The sequence below is a fragment of the Dendropsophus ebraccatus genome, chromosome 7 (genome assembly GCF_027789765.1).
Source record: "Dendropsophus ebraccatus isolate aDenEbr1 chromosome 7, aDenEbr1.pat, whole genome shotgun sequence".
In the NCBI taxonomy this organism is placed as follows: Eukaryota; Metazoa; Chordata; class Amphibia; order Anura; family Hylidae; genus Dendropsophus; species Dendropsophus ebraccatus.
This window is the reverse complement of record NC_091460.1, coordinates 131,789,580-131,803,696: the sequence shown is the minus strand read 5'-3', so window position 1 is coordinate 131,803,696 and position 14,117 is coordinate 131,789,580. Positions and strand designations below refer to the sequence as shown.

General features: G+C 42.4%; 1 protein-coding gene across 1 annotated transcript in view; it reads left to right on the top strand.

Moving 5' to 3' along the window:
• AP1AR (adaptor related protein complex 1 associated regulatory protein) overlaps positions 1-7,698 on the top strand; it is a 28,159-nt gene extending 20,461 nt beyond the window's left edge. The window contains exons 7-10 of the mRNA XM_069978503.1: positions 257-312; positions 2,413-2,483; positions 4,374-4,502; positions 5,981-7,698. Coding sequence (XP_069834604.1) covers positions 257-312; positions 2,413-2,483; positions 4,374-4,502; positions 5,981-6,222 — 498 coding nt within the window. The 3' untranslated portion in view covers positions 6,223-7,698. The remainder of the gene's footprint in view (positions 1-256; positions 313-2,412; positions 2,484-4,373; positions 4,503-5,980) is intronic.
• The last annotated feature ends 6,419 nt before the right edge of the window (positions 7,699-14,117 follow it).

Sequence of the window (14,117 nt, the reverse complement as noted above, 5' to 3'; positions counted from 1 at the left end):
AATGTCAAGGTAACCATTTAACTCCGCAGATACCCTTACAGGATGGAGGCCAGAGGTTTGTCCACATTAGTGAGACATTTGGTGTATGTTATATGATGGTGGCGGTTTTAGCATCTCATAAAATAAATTGGCTGTTATAAGAGAGCTTAGAAACCAATAATCAGTGTATTATAAAACATTAGGCAGAACCTGGTTTACATTATTATGAGCAGATTGCCGTCACAGCATTTGTTACAGTATAATTTTCTCTTTTTAGCAACACCGGTTGCAGTGGATAAGGCAGAAAGCGCAAGCTGCTAAAAATGGTGAAAGGTAATTTTATACAGTCTGTTTTGCTGTGAATCTGTAGCCTGTTCACAGTACCTACAGTATCGGAGTCTTGCACCTTGTATCAGTTGTTTCACAGTGGTCACCAGATCCATCCTGTAGGGGCTTGCCCTGCAGTCCCTGGTTTCTCTTTTTACCTCTCTCTTTTTTTTTTTTAATTCAGATTTTATTAAAATTCTTACATTTTAAGGTGCCTTCACACACTCCAGATCCACAGTGGATTTCGCGCTGTGGATCCACAGCTAAATTCGCTGCGGATCCAGTGTCAGTGCATCCCTATGAGAATCTATATACTCCTAGTGGTATTGACATCCCGCTTTGTGTATGTAAGTTAACCCCCCGGCGGTGGGAGCATACATCACCTCCTCCCCACTCCGCTTGCTTCGAGGGTTCCCGGCATCTGCTCATCCCGCGCAGCCAATCAGTGCGCTGCCCCGCCGCAGCCACTGATTGGCTGGGCGGGATGTCCTGCCGAGAACCCGCGAAGCAAGCCGGAGCGGGGAAGAGGTGATGTGTGCTCCAGCCGTCGGGGGGGTTAATTTACATACACGCAGCAGGATGTCAGTACCTCTAGGAGTATGTATTCTCATAGGGATGCACTGACACTGGATCCGCTGCGGATTTTGCTGTGAATCTGCAGCGTGAAATCCGCTGCGGATCCGGTGTGTGTGAAGACATCCAGACGGAATAAAAATATTCAAGCAGGCAGGGAGGACCATAATAACCATGCCTCCGTAGCACCGTCTCACCACTTGGGGACCCCTGCCGGGCTCAGTTTTTTTTTTCCCCAGTGACGACTTGGCTCAGATGACGGATTGCCTGCTCAGCCAATCAGTGACTGGGGCCGAATGTTGCTCCAGTCACTGGTAGGTTGAGCGTGCAATCCATCAGCGCGGGCCAGCATTTTCCCACAAGTCATGATGACATTCGAACTTCGATCAATTCCAACGGGGGTCCTGGAGTCTGTGACACAGCACTTAGGGGAACAGATTGCTGAACTCAGGGAGACCAGCCAAATGACAACACTCCACTGCTTTGAGCGCTTTCACTAGCAGCCGGCAGTCTTTGTCGTTTGGCTGGTCTCCCTGAGTTCAGCAATCTGTTTCTCTTATGGCTCTACTAGGCATTGCTCCCACCTAGCCAGAATCCTGCTCCACACTGTTGAGGGGCAACACCCCGAAACAGCTGTATGTGGATGGATACCTAGCCTTGGTTTATCCCTTGTCATTACATTGACTTATAGGGCCACTTAATATGGTGGTTTTGGTGGTTTCCTAACAGGAGCTGCCCCTTGGCTGGGTCCTTCCCGGAGGGATATCTGGCTAGTCTTGTGTTTTGAGACTCTTCAATGAGGCTCCACGGGATCTTCTTTTGCATATTCACAGCACTTAGGGGGCACAGGGAAAGGTGATTAGTGCGTATTATGCTCACCCTTGCCTGCTTGAAAATTCTTATTTTCTCCGGGCTTCTCCTTTAAAAGATGAATACAGCTACAATGTGGGGAAATTTGAAAAACACGACATGTGCAACTCAAATAGAATGGTAGCCAGTACTTTATTCACTCTAACAACATTTACTGCAATAAAGACTTATACTCATCAGTTTTCACGTAATGAACCAGGTAGAACCAGTAGAACCAGGTGCGAAAAAAGTGGTCATAGAGAAGGTCCGGGGAGAGGGATTTGACTAGTACTAGCTTTACGGAACTCTTCAACATAGGCCCTGCCTGAACCCAGTGGCGGCAGGGTAGCTTCAAATGCAGTCACCCTTTATTATAGTGAGCAATATATACAGAAACTGGGGAGCTCACTTGGCTGCTTCCTCATCTATATACAATAACTTGTTTCCTACCTCCTTTCTAGAGACTGGGATCATGGGATACTGAATGAAATGTCTGGCCCTCAAATGGCGTCTAGTGTTGCCCATAAGTTTCCAATAATGATATATGTTGCCTATTAGTTCTGGTTTATAGAACATAGAAATCCTTCTTAGTGCTTGCACACAATTATAACAAGGTTTTATTGATGTAACGCTTGTTTCAGTGAATGCCTTCATATACTGATACCTGTACTCTCATTTTATCAGCTCAGTAGCAGAAGATTTTGAATCCTATTTACGCAATGTGAAATCCCAGTATGAAATGGTCAGGAGTAGCAGTAAGTACTACTTATTATTATTATTATTATTATTATTATTATTATTATTTATTTTTTAATACCAGACATAGCAAAGGTGAATCTGTCATCTGAATGTGAATGCACTAAAAACTGCTCATAACTATCCATAGGACCTGTTGCTAGCCCAAGACCAAACACTGTAAAATGTAATGTAATTCTATAGCACTGGGTCACGCTCTGCCTACGGGTGCTATGGAGATGTAGCAGGAGGCTCTTTCTCTTGGTGCATAGGTATGAGTAGCCAAGAGCATGGCCAATGGCAGTTCCATACAGTATTTACACCTCCGAAAAGTGAAGAGGTTTTTTTATCTATTCAGATGAATAGGACAGTCATTAAAATTTTGTCAACAAATATGACAAGTGTGAATGTACCCTAATACAGGTTGTAACTTAGCATTCTTTTAGATGAGCTGATGGCGGCCCGATCAATAATGTAAATGAGTGCCGATCTGGTAGATCAGTGCTTGTTTACTGACCCTATTACACGGCTCAGTGATCGTTTAGCAAAGGCTGCACAGACATCGTTAGCAATGTCCATGCAGCCCTTGCCCTAAACTGTTAAACATTACCTCTCTTACCTCTCCACACTTCCGGTCTTCTCCTGCCCTCTCCTTTCACTCTCGGTGCTGTGGCTGCAGCTTCTTAGTGGACGCTTTGACAGGCCGCTCAGCCAATCACCGACTGGGACCGCTGTGGCAAGTGATTGGCTGATCGGCCTGTCAGCTTAGACAGGCCGCTCTGAAGCTGCAGCCGTGGAGACGGGAGTGAAAGCAGAAGGCAAGAGAAGAACAGGAGCGTGGAGAAGTAATGTATGCCAGTTTATTCCATTGTTAGCCGTTGTCCACACATCGCTATCGCATGTAGTGATGCATGGTCTGTGGCTGATTATTTTAGGTCCGGACCTAAAGACATGATCAGCCAGTGATCATTGTCTCTATTACATAATCGGTTGAGTCGGACTGATTCAGCCGATTATCGCTCCGTATAATAGGGCCCTTAGATTCTTGGCTACAGAAAGTGTGAAATGGTTCAAAGAGTGTTGAGCGTTTTCCACATTCTTGGCGTTTGCAGCAGTCTTGTAATAAGTGTAATGTGGATATCATCCATCAAATAGATAAACAAGAGAAAAGAGACACATAGGGGGAGATTTATCAAACATGGTGTAAAGTGAAACTGGCTCAGTTGCCCCTAGCAACCAATCAGATTCCACCTTTCATTCCTCACAGACAGAAAGGTGGAATCTGATTGGTTGCTAGGGGCAACTGAGCCAGTCTCACTTTACACCATGTTTGATAAATCTCCCCCAATGTGTTTACCCAGTTAGATAAAAAAAAAAAATCAGACTACAATACTTTATTGAAACATAAAGACACCTAACCTAACACACATAAAAGAATTTAAAAACCTGATAAACAGGTACACAAAAATTTAACCAGAAAACACAAAAACAGTATAGAGTATACAAAGACAGCCACTAAAATATACAATACCTGCCCAAAGAAAAATCTTCAACTACCTAATCCTACAGTAAAGTACTGTAATAGACATAATGCAATGCCACCATTAAGTACAAATAATATTAATGGAGTAAAAAAAAAAACACACCTATGAAAGACACACATATCCAGTGAAAATACCATAGCAAAAAGTGCAGATCACTTAGGTTGATTTATTGATGTTGATCTGAGCAGGATTGGTTGACGTAATCCCAACCGCGCGCCTCCCCCCCCTTTCTTTTTTTATGTGAATGTCATCCATGATATCAAGAAAACAAACCTTGGCAAATAGTAAAACATTATATATCAGTGTACAACATGTCAATGTGTATTCTGTTAGTAGGCCTATTTACACATTGTTTCTATCAAATAGGGTTATCATCAGACGCAAACCTTTTAACTCCTAACACTGAGAGCAGCTGTGATCTTACAACCAGGACAAAGTCTACAAGCGGGAATGATGACAACACATCCCTTGACCTTGAGTGGGAGGATGAAGAAGGTAATGGTCCCACAACCAAGGAGCGACTAGATAATCTGGTTTTATCAAACATTCTGTTTCTGCATGGTCAGTTTTATACAATTATATAAGAGATCCCTCCCAGTCCCCCACAATCTCTGTTGTTTTCTGGAGGTTGTAGACCTTGTTTGCAGTAAGTGGGTTATAAACCTAGCTCGTTCCTTTTCTGCACTGATCTCTCCCACATGTGCCTTGGTCATCTTTGCCCTGTCCACATGAGATATTACAGCATTTGAATGCCTTAAGGGGACATGCCATTGTGAGAAGAGAGCAGTTACAGTAACATAGTTAATAAGGTTAAAAAAAGACAAGAATTTATCAAGTTCAACCTACGGAAACCATACTGTGTTGATCCAGAGGAAGGCAACTCCCCCATCCCCATGAGGCAGATGCCAGTTGCCCCTTCACAGTAATAAAAACAGTGACTCCAAAATGGCAATCAGAATAATCCCTGGATCAATATTTTTTAAGAAGAGCATCCAGGTCTCCCTTGTCAAGGTTACAGGCCCAGGAGTAAAAAGATCACTAGAAAGATCCCTGTAATTTCCATTCTTATATTTGTACATTGTGATCAGATCCCCCCTAAGTCTTGTTACTGTAACCCATCCATTACTTTAAAGGGGTTATCCAGCGTGGGGGCACTTTTTGGGGGGGACCGGGGAGGAGGCGGCTGAAATAAAAGTGAAGGAAGGAGGCGGGATCCGTTTGAAGTCCGCTCAGATCCCGCCTCCTTTACTGAGTGGCTGAGCGGCCCTGAGACGTAGCGTCTCGGGTGGCGTCAGACACCAGGAAGCGGCCGAGGACCGGAGCGCCGCGATGAGTGACCTGCCGCTGGAACCGGGAATGTGAGTGGACGTCTTTTATTTCAGCCACCTCCTCCCCCCCCCCCCCAAAAAAAAAGTGCTCCCACGCTGGATAACCCCTTTAATGACCTTTGTTGCCCTCCTCTGTACCCGCTCCAGTTCAGCTTTGCCCTTATATACCGGTGCCCAAAACTGTACACAGTATTCCATATGTGGTCTGACCAGTGATTTATAAAGAGGCAAAACTACGTTCTCATCTTTAGCATCTATGCTTTCTTTGATGCATTCTATGATTTTATTAGCCTTGGCAGCTGCTGCCTGGCACTGATCACTAAAGTTAAGTTTACTGCCCACCAATACCCCCAGGCCCTTTTCGGAAGCAGTTTTGCCCAGTGTTTTATTATTTAGCACATAATTGTACTCATTATTCATAACTTTACATTTATCTACATTAAACTTCATTTGCCATTTGTCCGCCCAAGCCTCCAGCTTCTCCAAATCCCTCTGTAATATGATATTATCCTCCTCTGTAGTGATTACCCAGTTTAGTACCATGTGGAAATATGGAGATTCCACTCTGTAGCCCCTCTACAAGGTCACTAATAAACATATTAATTTTCTAAACGATTACCTTATTTTAACCATTCCATTACCTAGGAATAAACCGCTTGGTTCCAATGAGAGAGCGCTCAAAAACAGAAGAGGACATCCTTCGAGCAGCTTTAAAATCCAGCGGCAAGAAACCCGGAAGCCACACCGCCTCTGCCTCCGACGACTCCAACGGGCTGGAGTGGGAGAACGATTTTGTCAGCGCGGAGATGGATGATAACGGTAACTCTGAATACGCAGGGTTTGTGAACCCAGTGACTGAACCTTCTGCCGGGCAGGAGGACAGATAGGAAAGACCAAGGAATGTGATTACCACGTAAAGAAAGCTTTCACTCATTCCTCATGGGTTTCATAGAATGTACAGAGTTTTTGAGAGCTTTTTTTATTCTACAAAGTGCAATTTTCCTTTGTTTCTCTTCTGCAGCAACGTCCTAATGATCGACATTAGGAGGGTAAGTAGTCAGGCTGCTTCACACTGGTCAGAGCTCACTGATAACTGATATGCACTATTTAAGAACTTGATACTTCAGCAGTCGTTTTGCACTTTGTCTCCTAGAGCCATTGAATTCCCGGATTCCAGATTGTCTCTTCTTTCCTGTTGGTTTTGTTGGCGGCACTGTATAACTGTAAATGTGATTGCTTATGTGATAAAGTGGAGCTGAGCAAAAGCTGTATAATCGCAAGTGACTGGATCCTCATGAGTTACGACGGCTCACCTTACCTCTCGTACATTCCCTATACGACACTTTAAAGTGTCACTGTCGTTTACATTTTTTGCAGATATCAATAGTACAGGCGATTTTAAGAAACTTTGTAATTGGGTTTATTAGCCGGAAAATGCATTTTTATCATGAAAAAGCAGTTTGAAGCTCTCCCCCCTGTCTTCATGGTTCTCTATGAAGAGGGGAGGGGTGGAGGGAGATGAGGAACCAAAACAGGACAACAAAGAGTTAATTTACAGCCACATCACCGCCGCTATCTCCTCTGAAGTCAGCATTGACCTCTGAATACCGGCTTTCACACAGTTACCGCTGTGTAATCTTTGTTCTCTGCTGCCGACTAATCTCCCTCCTCCCCCTCCCCTCTCCATAGGTTACACAGGGTCTGACTGATGTAAAAGAGTCAGAATTTCCTGATACTGAGCAGTGAATGAGAGAGGAGGGGGGGGGACCTGGGGAAAGTAATTTTGAATGCAGATACTGGCATATTTGCCTGATAAACCCAATTACAAAGTTTCTTAAAATCGTTTGGACTATTGATATCTGCAAAAAAAAATATATGAAAGGACAGGGACACTTTAAGACTTATTAGTGATGTCAGTATGAAATCCTGTTCAGTTACAGGTGAGCACATCCGCCACTACTTGGCTCTAGCGGGGCACTTTATACTGCATGGTGTGTTCTTACAACAGATACCCTTGTAAATCGTTTATGTCACATCAATAGAACTACAAAGACGATGGCTTACTCCAGCTATTGGGACACCTAATATCCTATATCACATAGTAAGAGATGAATGTTCTACATAGACTTTTTTAAAAATGGAAGCCTGTTGCAAGCCGGCCTGGAATTAAGACCTTATTCTGCATAACCTTACAAAATACATAATTCCTTTAAAGGGGTTGTTCACCACAAAAGTTTTTCTTTCAGATCAACTGGTCGCAGAAAGCGAAAGAGATTTGTAATTTATTTCTATTTAAAAAATCTCAAATCTTTAAAGTGACACTGTCACCCCCTTTGTGCATTCTGACATCACTACACAGGTGTAAAGGGTAAATTTTGCGTTTTTCATACCTTATTTCAGATCATACGTCATGGTGTTTGTTCAAGCAAAAAGTGTCCTTTTATCAACTGTAGATTGTATTAAGTGGGTGTGGCACCGTTGGTCCCGCCCCCTTGACGCCCATTGTGGCCGACGTAAAGGGGGTGGAGTCTAGACCTTTCGGCCAATCTGTTCCAATGACCGATGAGGGGGCGTGGCCAACTGTGGCGTTGTGGGCGGGGCTAAGTGGCGCTAATGCTGCGAGGCCCGCCCACTTAACACAATCTGCAGTTGATAAAAAAAATGACTTTTTACTTGAACAAGCACCATGACGTATGATATAAAATAAGGTATGAAAACCGCTAAATTTACCCTTTACACCTGTGTAGAGATGTCAGAATGCACAAAGGAGGTGACAGTGTCACTTTAAGTACTTATCAGCTGCTGTATGTCCTGCAGGAAGTCGTGTATTCTTTCCAGTCTGACACAGTGCTCTCTGCTGCCACCTCTGTCCATGTCAGAAACTGTCCAGAGCACTAGCTAATCCCCATAGAAAACCTATCCTTCTCTCCACACTGGGACAAATACCACATCCTGCAGGACATAAAGTAGCTGATAAGTACTGGAAGACTTTAGATTTTTTTAATAGAAGTGAATTACAGATCTGTCACTAGTTTATTTAAAAGAAAAAAAAAGGTGACCAATTCCTTTAATTTATCCATTGATTTACTTACATGGCCATTATAAATTTTGAGATGTAGATATTTCATGCTTAAATAAAAAGTCCTCGTCATTACTAAAGAACTGTCAAAATACAATTGTCATATTATGTTACCAACATTCCTAATCCATAATATTCTTCATGACCTGAAGCAATGGATCACAAGAGTTTGATAATCCGGAAAGTCTCATAATCCAGTATTAGTTTCCTGGAGCAGAATTAGGTTTTGTTCACACGTACAAGGTGGTTTCTGCTCATAACTGAGGCTACAATACGGTGCCATGTCCAATTGTGCTACATATACAAACAGCGCCCCCTTGCCTTATAATGGGTCCATCACCGTCTGCATTGCGTTCATCGTAAGACTATAATGGAAACCCAAACAGCAGTGTGAACAGAGCCTCAGCCTTCAAGCTATGGTTTTAAAAAGGGCAAAAAAGAAAGAAAAACTGGAACATGTAATCAATTTAGATTTTTTTTTTTAATTATTCAATAGCAAAGGAGAAATAGAATCCAGAATTTACTTGAATGGCTGAGATTCCTTATAAAAAGTCAAGTGTAGAGATGAGCGAACCTCGAGCAGTATTAGCGGTGGCTGCTGAACTTGGATAAAGCCCTAAGACTATGTGGAAATCATGGATATAGTCATTGGCTGTATCCATGTTTTCCAGACAACCTTAGGGCTTTATCCAAGTTCAGCAGCCCCAGCTAATCAAATACCGAACGTTCAGGTTCAGATCGACTCGAACCCGAACCCAGTTCGCTCATCTCTAGTCAAGTGTCTTATTGAGAAGCTTGTATATTTTGCTGTAATTGAGGAGGAAACGTTGGGTCGCTTTAAATGTGTTCACTACAAGTTCCTGCGGCTTTTTGCCGCATCCTAATGAATAAATGCACAGACGTTTGTAATATCCTGTAGGCATGCAGATGAATAAATCTTTTTTTTTATCAGTTTTATGTGTTTTTCTGTCTTTTCCCACACACTTCTCATATCGCACGTAAGGTGGATCTCATAACGAATCTGGATGATTTTTCCAACACAGTCTTTAGGGGAGACTTATCAAACATGGTGTAAAGTGAGACTGGCTCAGTTGCCCCTAGCAACCAATCAGATTCCACCTCTCATTCCTCACAGACTCTTTGGAAAATGAAAGGTGGAATCTGATTCCTGGGGGGGAGGGGGTTCCGTGTTTACATTATGCTCTTTATGGTAAAACTGGTATTTTTTCTTTATTCTATAGGTCAGTCTGAACACAGCGATATGCGTGTTTACTAGGTTTTCTAACGTTTTACTATTTTTATTAGCAGTAAATATTATTATTTGTAAATAGGTATATTTAAAATGGCCCTATTGTGACTCCTATAGCGCTTTTATTTTTCACCTACAGGATCATATGGGTTGTCATTTTTTGCGCCATGATCTCTAGTTTTCATTAGTAACTAGAGATGAGCGAACCTGGAGCATGCTCGAGTCGATCCGAACCCGAACTTTCGGCATTTGATTAGCGGTGGCTGCTGAAGTTGGATAAAGCCCTAAGGCTTTGTGGAAATCATGGATATAGTCATTGGCTGTATCCATGTTTTCCAGACAACCTTAGAGCTTTATCCAAGTTCAGCAGCCCCAGCTAATCAAATGCCGAACGATCGGGTTCGGATCGACTCGAACACGGTTCACTCATCTCTATTAGTAACATATTTTTTTCTAGATCAGACGTATTGATTGCTTTTTATTTTTTCTTATACATAAAATGTCATTTTAAAAAAGCAATCCCTGCATTTTTTTTTTTTACCGCTTTTTGTTCATGCCGTTCACCGCGCGGGAATAGTATTGTTTTATTTTAAAAGATCAGACTATTATGCAAGCTACCGTATATTATATGTTAATTAACTTTATTGTTTTTATGTGTTTTATGTATAAAATGGGAAGGAGGGGTGAGTTTCACTTTTTTGGGGGAAGGGGCTTTGGGACATTTTTTTTAAAAACTTTTTTTATTTTTTATTTTTACTTTTTAAGTCCCCTTAGGGGACTTCTACATTAATACATTAGATTGAACACACTGATCACTGCTATGAGCCTGGGACCCCGGCAGGACGTACATTTACGCCCTTCTGCATTAAGACAAAGGCAGCAAGGCGTAAATGTACGCCCATGGTCGTTAAGGGGTACTCCAGCAAAAATCTTTTTCTTTCAAATGAACTGATTTCAGAAAGTTATACAGATTTGTAATTTACTTCTACTTAAAAATCTCTTCCAAGTCTTCCAGTAATTATCAGCTGCTGTATGTGCTGCAGGAGATGTTGTTTTCATCTCAGTCTGACACAGTGCTCTCTGCTGCCACCTCTGTCCCAAACAGGAACTGTCCAGAGCAGCAGCAAATCCCCATAGAAAACCTCTCCTGCTCTGGACAGTTCCTGACATGGACAGAGGTGGCAGCAGAGAGCGCTGTGTCAGACTAGAAAGAAAACACCACTTCCTGCAGGACATACAGCAGCTGATAAGATTTGAGATTTTTAACCCCTTAAGGTCAAAGCCAATTTTCGTTTTTGCGCTTTTGCTTTTTCCATTTTATGTTTAACCCCTTAACGACATCGGGCGTAAATTTACGCCCTGATGCCGGTAAGGGAGTTCAGAGCGGCGGCCCCGCTCTGAACCGCGCCGGTGCCGCGTGTAGCCCGGGACCGTAGGTATTAGCGGGCACGGTCCGATCGCCGTGCCCGCTAATACAGTAATCAGATGCAGCTGTCAAACATGACAGCTGCATCCGATTACCGGACGTCATCCGTCATCCCTGGTGTCTAGTGGGGAGATCGCTCCTCCGGGATGTTATCCCGGAGGAGCGATCTCCGTAAATGAAGCCGGCCGGGGACCGCTCCAAGATGGCGCCGTCCCCGGCTCGGCACTCATTTACTTCCGGCTGCAGCAGCCGGAAGTAAACGAGTGCCTATCTCATGGATCTCTGCAGCATATCTATGCTGCAGAGATCTCAATGAGAGATCAAAGCACTTATACTAGAAGTCCCCCAGGGGGGAATCACCCTAACCCCAGGGGGGCTTCTAGTATAAGTGTAAAGGTTAAAAAAAAAGTGTTGTTAATAGTAAAAAGCCTCCTCCCCTAATAAAAGTCTGAATCACCCCCCTTTTTCCATGTTATAAATAAAAGTAAATAAATAAATAAACATGTTTGCTATCGCCGCGTGCGTAATCGCCCGAACTATTAATTAATCACATTCCTGATCTCGCACGGTAAATGGCGTCAGCGCAAAAAAATCCCAAAGTGCAAAATTGCGCATTTTTGGTCGCATCAAATCCAGAAAAATTGTAATAAAAAGCGATCAAAAAGTCGTATATGCGCAATCAAGGTACCGATAGAAAGAACACATCATGGCGCAAAAAATGACACCTGACACAGCCCCATAGACCAAAGGATAAAAACGCTATAAGCCTGGGAATGGAGCGGTTTTAAGTGTCGTATATTTGTTGACAATGGTTTAAATTTTTTACAGGCCATCAGATACAATATAAGTTATACATGTTACATATCGTTTTAATCGTAACGACTTGAGGAACATATATAACAAGTCAGTTTTACCCCAGGGCGAATGGCGTAAAAACACATTTCCCCCAAATAAACAAAATGCGTTTTTTTTTTTTCAATTTCACCACACTTTGAATTTTTTCTGGTTTCGCAGTGTACTTTATGCAAAAATTCAGCCTGTAATTGCAAAGTACAATTAGTGACGCAAAAAATAAGGGCTCATGTGGGTCTCTAGGTGGAAAAATGCAACTGCTATGGCCTTTTATGCACAAGGAGGAAAAACGGAAAACGCAAAAATCGAAATTTGCTCTGTCCTTAAAGGGTTAAAAGTCCATAGCGCTTGCATTTTGTCACCTAGAGACTTATGAGCCCTTATTTTTTGCGAAACCAATTGTACTTTGCAATGACAGGCAATATTTTTCCATAAAATATGCTGCAAAACCGGAAAAAAATCATTTGCGCTGTCAAATTAAAAATAAAAACAAATTTGTTTTGATTTCGGGGAGTTTTGCATTTACTCTGTTCACCCTATGGTAAAACTGACTTGTTATGCAGGTTCCTCAAGTGGTTACGATAACAACGATATATAACATGTATAACTTTTATATTATCTGATGGCTTTTAAAAAATTCAAACCATTGTTAACAAATATATGTTCCTTAAAATCGCTCTCTTCCCAGGCTTATAGCTCTTTTATCCTTTGCTCTATGGGACTGTGTCAGGTCTCATTTTTTGCGCCATGATGCGTTCTTTCTATTGGTACCTTGATTGCGCAAATATGACTTTTTGATCGCTTTTTATTACATTTTTTCTGGATTTGATGCGACCAAAAATGCGCAATTTTGCACTTTGGAATTTTTTTGCGCTGACGATGTTTACCGTGCGAGACCAGGAATGTGATTAATAGTTCGGGCGATTACGTGCGTGGCGATACCAAATATATTTATTTATTTATAAAATGGGAAAAGGGGGGTGATTTGGACTTTTATTAGGGGAGGGGATTTTTTATTAATAAAAACACATTTTTACTTTTTTTTTTTACATGGACTAGAAGCCCCCCTGGGGGACTTGTATATAGACAGCACTGATCTCTCATAGAGATCAATGCTGTGTATATACACAGCAAAGATCATTGTAATCGGTGATAGATTGCTATGGCCTGCTGCAGGCCATAGCAATCTATTGCCGAGCCGGGATCCGCGTCATCCCGCCGCTGAGGCCCGGCACGGGCAGAATGTGAGATCCATCCCACTAGACACCAGGGACGTGCAGTACAAAGCACTTCAATGCAGCTGTCAGGTTTGACAGCTGCATTGAAGTGCTTAATTAGCCGGCGCGGCAACGGGATTCGCGCCGGCTAATAGAGGCACTGCCCAGGTACGTCATGGGACGCTAAGGGGTTAAAAAGGAGTAAACTACTATCTATATAACTTTCTGAAATCAGTTAATTTAAAAGAAAAAGATTTTTGCCGGAGTACCCCTTTAATCCATAGTCCATTCCTCTCCTTACACAAACACATTAAATCTATGTTTTGATTTTATAGGAGTTACAGAAGGAGCAAACGGTAACATTGGTGATTGTTGGTCAGTCAGGGGCACTGGGTTGTAGGTTGTATACAGCACAGTTTTTGGGGATGCTGACAGCTGCCTCAGGATAAAGGAGTAGTTCACTACAAGAAATTTGTAGTTTACTTCTATTTAAAAAATCTCAAGTCTCCCAGTACTTATCATCTGCTGTATGTCCTGCAGGAAGTGGTATTCTTTCCAGTCTGGAGAGCAGGAGAGGTTTTCTATGGGGATTTGCTGCTCTGGACAGTTCCTGACCTGGACAGAGGTGGCAGCAGAGAGCACTGTGTCAGACTAGAGAGAATACACCACTTCATACATACAGCAGCTGGTAAATACTGGAAGACTCAAGATTTTTTTAATAGAAGTAAATTACAAATATCTGGCACTTCTGACACCTGTTGATTTGAAAGTTTTTAGTTTTTTTTTATGATGATTAACAACCCCGTTAAGGCTACATGGCAACTTCTACAGGGTTGTGCAGCTATTGTGAGTAAATACCAAGTGTTATGGATATCAACCCCCAAGGGGTTATCCAGCGCTACAAAAACATGGCCACTTTTCCCCCCTCTCGTCTCCAGATTGGGTGGTATTTCAAACTC